Genomic DNA, 6,362 nt, shown 5'->3' with positions numbered 1-6,362 from the left:
ATTTTTACTCTCGCGAGCTTCATGTTCTCTATATTTAGTCCACTGGGAGATATCTGAATGTTATACATTTAAGTTGATCAAAATCTTGTCCTTTTTAGATTTATAGAGAAGTTGCAGCAAGATGTACCTGAAAAAGGAGTAAAACAGCAATTACAAGTCCTTTGCAGCATATATATGCCTTATTTCTACAAGTCCTTTGCAGCATAGACGTTGAGGAATGCCTACAAGAAGCTTCATGATTGAAGATTAAGGTGTAAGTGCAATTTAGTTTGTATGTTTGATTTCCTTATGCAGCAATGTGTATTTCTACTACATAACAATTTGTGTTATGCCTGGAAATTCATTGTTGTTTGGAACAAAAATAGTATTTTATGTTAAATTTGAATTCTCTGAAATGAAATTTTTTTTGCCATTTCATGGCTCCTCTCAATTTTGATGAAATGTTAGCAACTGGTGCAAGTAAATGGTTGTTGATTGTTGCCTCTATTGTGAGATAATTAAGTTTCTTATGTCTTAAATTACACATCTTTTCTACCGCATAAATTGGTTTTTGAACTAAAAGTTAAAGGGGTTTGTTACTTTGTTACACTTAAAAAGGGTGGAAAGATTCTCATTTTTGTAATGCTTCACCTTTTGGTTATGCTATCAAGAGTGCACTTTATAGGCTACATGTGTTACTAATTGATTGCTAATTTTTTAGTATATATTTAATGGATTTGGATAAATTTGTGTAGAGTTGAATGAAATTTATCTAATGATTTAAGAGTGTGTTTAAAGTAGTTTAGAAGAATATATTTCTAGAAGAAGAACCTACTGATGCAACAACAAAATATCCTTTGTATCTTTGGAAATTTAAAACAGTACAAAAGATTAGGTATATATGCAGGCTATAGAAAATAAATTTTTATCAAATAATAACTTATCATTTTTAAAATATTAAATTAAAATAAATATTTTTATTCACGTTTTTACAAAAAAAATGATTTAATATAAATATTTAAAATTTAAAATTAAATTTAAAAATTTGATGTTTTCTTGAATTTTTGATAGCTAATTAAAAAAATTATTTATTTAAAATTTAATATATTTTATACATTCAATTATTATTTTTTTACGAGTATCAGACATTTCTCAATACATTTCATTATTATTTTTTGGATTAAATAAGTTTTTGGTCCTTATAAATATCTCAATTTTGGTTTTTAGTACCTATAAAAAAATTCAACTTTTAATCCCTATAAAATTACTTTTGCACTCACTTTTAGTCCCTGTAGAGAGACTAAAAGTGAGTGCAAAAGTAATTTTATAGGACTAAAAGTCGACTTTTTTTACAGGGACTAAAAGTACTTTTTGGTAATTTTATAAGGACTAAAAACATATTTAACCCTTATTTATTTACACGTACCAGATATTTTTCTATACATTCAATTATTATTTTTTTACGGGTACCAGACATTTTTCTATACATTCAATTATTATTTTTTCACGGGTACCAAATATTTTTCTATACATTCAATTATCATTTTTTTCACGGGTATTAGACATTTTTCTTTACATTCAATTGTTATTTTTTCATGAGTACCAGACATTTTTATATATATTTAATTATCATTTTTCACGGGTACTAGATATTTTTCTATACATTTAATAATTATTTTTTTCACGAATACTAGACATTTTTCTATTAAAAATATAGATCTGAAACAAATGCGCGTCCCGTACCAAAACCCGTGTGTTCGTACGGGTTTGTTATATATATATATATATATATATATATATATATATATATATATATATATATATATATATTAATGTGCGTAAGCAGTGACTCTATGGGCAAGTCAGAGTGTGACAGTCTCTCTGCTTTTTCTTTACTTTGTCCTCTGCCCCACATGGATATTGTAGTGTTTCTTGGATGTTTGTATGAAGATATGGACGTGTTTTTCTGTATGAAACATACGTAATTACAAATAATTCAAGTTATAGCTTGCGTTTTTTTGTGTGTAAGCAATAGCTTGCGTTATGTCACTATCAAAAGAGGTGTTAATTTGTTTTTTAATTAATTATAAAACATTAACCTCCATAAAAATTGTTCCGAAATTCTATAAATTTCTTAAAATTGGAATATAATGTTTAGATTCAGTTAAATATTTTGGCCATATAAAAAAGTGATATTGTAGATAAAATGGTTTGAGTTAAAAGGTAATGCACTTGACACTGTAAAATAGTTTTACACTAAAGCTATCAAATAGTCATGTCATTAAATTATTTTTTAATTAAAAGAGTAGTTTAATTGGATAAATGGTGGTGATTGTTTCACAGTGTAAAAATATTTTACACTTACAGTGCATCACCCTTTTTCTTAAATAGTTTTCTATTAATAAACTTTTAATATGATATACCAACTTAGTATAAATTACATTAAAAAAATATTATTCCAAAATTTAAACTATTTTACTATATTAATTGAATATTTATGATGTTTTTTAATAAATAGTTTTTAATTACTTCATTATTCAAATGGAGTTAGCAAAACTGAAATTGATCAAATGACACATATCTTATCATAAAAAAAACATTAAAAAATTCCTTATTTTAATTTCATACAAATACCAATTTCCTTTAAAAGCCACCACTCTTTACACAATTGAACTTCAACCTCTCAATCATTCCTTCTTCTCATCTTTATTTTTTTTTCATCACTTTTGGGTTCTTCATAAACCAAACAAACTCTACCTCAAGCAAGCAAGCAAGCACAAACTGCTTGCTAGCTATGTCGAACAAAAAACTAGCTTCACCTTTAGGAGAAGCAAAGGTTCCATTATTATCACCAAATGAAGAAGAAGAAGAACCACAAACACTTAGAAGAAAAGTTTTGATTGAATCAAAGAAGCTATGGCATATAGCAGGCCCTGCAATTTTCAGCCGAATTGCATCCTATTCCATGTTGGTCATCACTCAAATCTTTGCTGGCCATCTCGGTGACCTCGAACTTGCTGCCATCTCCATCGCCAATAATGTTATCGTTGGCTTCGATTTCGGACTCTTGGTAAATTCACACAGCACTATTCAATTTTCATATATACTCATTTTTTGTTATCTTCATATTCAATTTTTTTAATGATTTTTCAGTTGGGAATGGCGAGTGCATTAGAAACACTATGTGGACAAGCATTTGGTGCAAAACAATATCACATGTTAGGAGTATACATGCAACGATCATGGATAGTATTATTCGTTTGCTGCATTTTTCTGTTACCGATATATCTTTTCGCGACGCCGGTGTTAAGAGTGTTGGGACAACCAGAGAACTTAGCGGTATTATCAGGAGAAGTTGCAATGTGGCTGATACCGTTACATTTCGCATTTGCGTTTCAGTTTCCTCTCAATAGATTCTTACAGAGTCAGCTTAAAACCGCCGCTATAGCTTGGGCTTCTCTGATTGCACTCTTGTTTCATATTTTTGTTAGCTGGTTGTTTGTTTATAAGTTCCAGCTTGGTGTGATTGGAACTGCTGCTACTTTGAATTCTTGGTGGGTCCTAACGGTTGGGCTTTATGTTTATACTGTTTATGGCGGTTGTCCTTTGACATGGAAAGGGTTTTCAATGGAGGCTTTTTCTGGCCTTTGGGAATTTCTTAAACTCTCTGCTGCTTCTGGTGTTATGCTATGGTAATATTTTGCTTTATTTATTTATTTTTTCCTGTTTTAATGCAGACCGTCTTTGAAGCTTGTAAGACTGACTAACGCACATTATCTAAAATTTGACGCGGTTAAATTATAGTCTCCAAAAATTTAAGACATGTTTGTTATGTTTTCAAGTTTTTGATCATTTTTATATTTTTCTTGTCTTGTTTTGCAGTTTGGAGAATTGGTATTATAGAATTCTGATATTGATGACTGGGAATCTACCTAATGCAGAGATTGCTGTAGATGCTTTGTCCATTTGGTAAATTTTTAGTATTTATGATTATTTGTCTCTTTAGGATGATAAAGGTTTGTGACCTAAATGTTCTTCTCTCAATAAATGAATTTCTCTCCTTATTATATATGCTATCAATTTTTGTCATGCTATGGTTATTTTAGTATTGATCCATAAATGATTTGGTTTGGCAGTATGACAATAAATGGTTTGGAGATGATGATTCCATTGGCATTCTTTGCAGCAACGGGGTAACATTTTTGTCTTATTTTAATTTTAGTAACATGCTAGTATTCTAAATTTTGTACTTCTTATTTTATTCATTTAATTTTTCTTACGTATTTGAGTTATCTTCATTAAAAAAATGAAGGCCTCATCAAACTCATGGCTAAGATTAAAGCATGATGAGACCAAACTTCTTGGATGATTAGAACGCCATACCCTATAATTTCAATTGTGATGGTGAGTGGTGACTAAGACATTTGGACTTAGTGAAAAAGTACAAATAAAACACGACATAATCTATAACAATGTATATATACTATTAAAAACATTCCTCAAAAAGAAAAAGTATATTCAAACAAAGATTTTGTATTATATATGTTATTCAAATATGAGGGAGTAGTTATTTATTGATTTGATGACTCTAGACTTTGGCAGCAAAAGCCTGCCATAGCCTCGAAATACAAATAAAATACGACAAAAATTTCTTGCGTGTTTATATTCTCTATATTATTTTATAAAATTTCACTATTTTCGTAAATAATTTTTTATTATAAATATTTTAGGCAACTTTTTATAACTCGGACAAATTTTAAGATAAATTCTTTATTTCCCATGAGTTTAAGTTGGATTGTATTTTAATTTTTATTTATTTTAAAATAAAATAAATAAAAAAGTAAAGTGATATTAAATATTATTATTTAATTCGACGAGAATACCAATAATCAATTAAACTTAAAGGTATTAGAGTATCTACTAACGTTAATATTGGTGGAGGTGCATGTCATATTCCAAGTGGTGGTTTTCTTGTTAAGTGAATCATGTGTGAAGACTATGAACAATTTTTTGGTTTGGTCTCTGATTTGTCCACTTGATGATCACGTCTATGTTTTGGCACAGCCATCAATGATTTATATAGTTTGTGACATTCAATAATATTGATTTCCATAAAGTGGTACTAGAATAATGTCGACTAAATTCATAAGATCCTACTTTATTTTAAAAGAATATTTTAAATATATTTTATAAATTAATTATTCAATATATATTTGCATTTTATATGCAGAGTAAGGGTTGCAAACGAGCTTGGAGCTGGAAATGGAAAAGGAGCAAAATTTGCTACTATTGTAGCTGTGTTGACATCATTAACAATAGGACTTTTCTTCTGGATATTAATTTTGGCATTGCACAATAAATTTGGTTACATATTTACTACGAGTAAACCTGTTCTTGATGAAGTAAGCAAGCTTTCTCTTCTATTAGCTTTTACTATTCTTCTCAACAGCATTCAACCAGTTCTATCAGGTATTACATTATACAAATTATAATTAATTATATTTTTTATTTTAAAATTAAATATAATAATTTTAATAATTTAATGATTATGACACAATTTTAGGAGTGGCTGTTGGATCAGGATGGCAATCATATGTTGCGTACATAAATTTGGGTTGCTACTATATTATTGGGGTTCCTCTTGGATTTTTAATGGGTTGGTACTTTAAGCAAGGAGTTATGGTATGTTTAATTTGTCTAATTTTTTATTTAATATTGTTTATGAATTGTTAATATAGTAATTTGCTAGAATGTAAGCTAATGGTTATGAAATTGAATAATCAGGGAATTTGGGCTGGGATGATATTTGGAGGAACAGCAACTCAGACCTTAATATTGTGTTTGATCACACTAAGGTGTGATTGGGAGAAAGAGGTAACTATGCAGTGTCTTTTGTTGTTTGTTTTGTTTTTGACTTTTGAATTTGGATAAATCTAATTTTATTTTGTTTTTTGTTTTGGCGATAATTGCAGGCAGCAAAAGCAAAATTGCATATTACAAAGTGGTCAGATAGAAAACAACAATTGAACTAGTGTTTGTTTTGTTTAAGATATTTAAAAGAAGTTGAAAAATGTATTTGCTCATTACTTCTTTGAAAGATTTGTAGTTGGATAGGAATTGGTATATGAATACTTGTACTGGATTTTATTGGCTGAAATTATATAGATACTATTATTCATTTTTAAAAATAATTAATTAGATTAAATATAGTTTTTTCACTCTGTTTTGATTGAGGATTTTATTTTTTTTTTCTATATAAGGCTAACCCTCTAATGAGAGAATGTAGTAGTCCATTTTACACTAACATGAATTTTGTGATGAATAAAAAAATTGTAGTTTTTTTTTAAGTTAATCGCAACTATTTCTTAACACAGGTTTGTTTT

The 6,362-nt window shown here is 28.5% G+C and overlaps 1 protein-coding gene across 1 annotated transcript; it reads left to right on the top strand.

The window, feature by feature from the left end:
- The first annotated feature begins 2,633 nt into the window (after window positions 1-2,633).
- Window positions 2,634-6,157, top strand: LOC131650501 (protein DETOXIFICATION 27-like). The gene is made up of 8 exons (XM_058920207.1): window positions 2,634-3,049; window positions 3,133-3,671; window positions 3,862-3,948; window positions 4,116-4,172; window positions 5,210-5,448; window positions 5,543-5,661; window positions 5,764-5,853; window positions 5,952-6,157. The coding sequence occupies exons 1-8, from the start codon at window positions 2,774-2,776 to the stop codon at window positions 6,009-6,011; spliced, it is 1,467 nt and encodes a 488-aa protein (XP_058776190.1). The 5' UTR covers window positions 2,634-2,773; the 3' UTR covers window positions 6,012-6,157.
- Window positions 6,158-6,362: the final 205 nt, after the last annotated feature.

This window comes from Vicia villosa, linkage group LG2 (genome assembly GCF_029867415.1).
Source record: "Vicia villosa cultivar HV-30 ecotype Madison, WI linkage group LG2, Vvil1.0, whole genome shotgun sequence".
Classification (NCBI taxonomy): Eukaryota; Viridiplantae; Streptophyta; class Magnoliopsida; order Fabales; family Fabaceae; genus Vicia; species Vicia villosa.
Note: the sequence above shows the minus strand (reverse complement) of the source record. Positions and strands in the feature narration are given on the sequence as shown.

What these genes read in the sequence shown, in the direction of transcription:
- LOC131650501 (XM_058920207.1), top strand. Translation starts at nt 2,774, where the DNA reads ATGTCGAACAAAAAACTAGCTTCACCTTTAGGAGAAGCAAAGGTTCCA. An exon ending in GCTTCTGGTGTTATGCTATG is followed by an intron (nt 3,672 to 3,861) that starts GTAATATTTTGC and finishes CTTGTTTTGCAG; the next exon opens with TTTGGAGAATTGGTATTATA. An exon ending in GTAGATGCTTTGTCCATTTG is followed by an intron (nt 3,949 to 4,115) that starts GTAAATTTTTAG and finishes TTGGTTTGGCAG; the next exon opens with TATGACAATAAATGGTTTGG.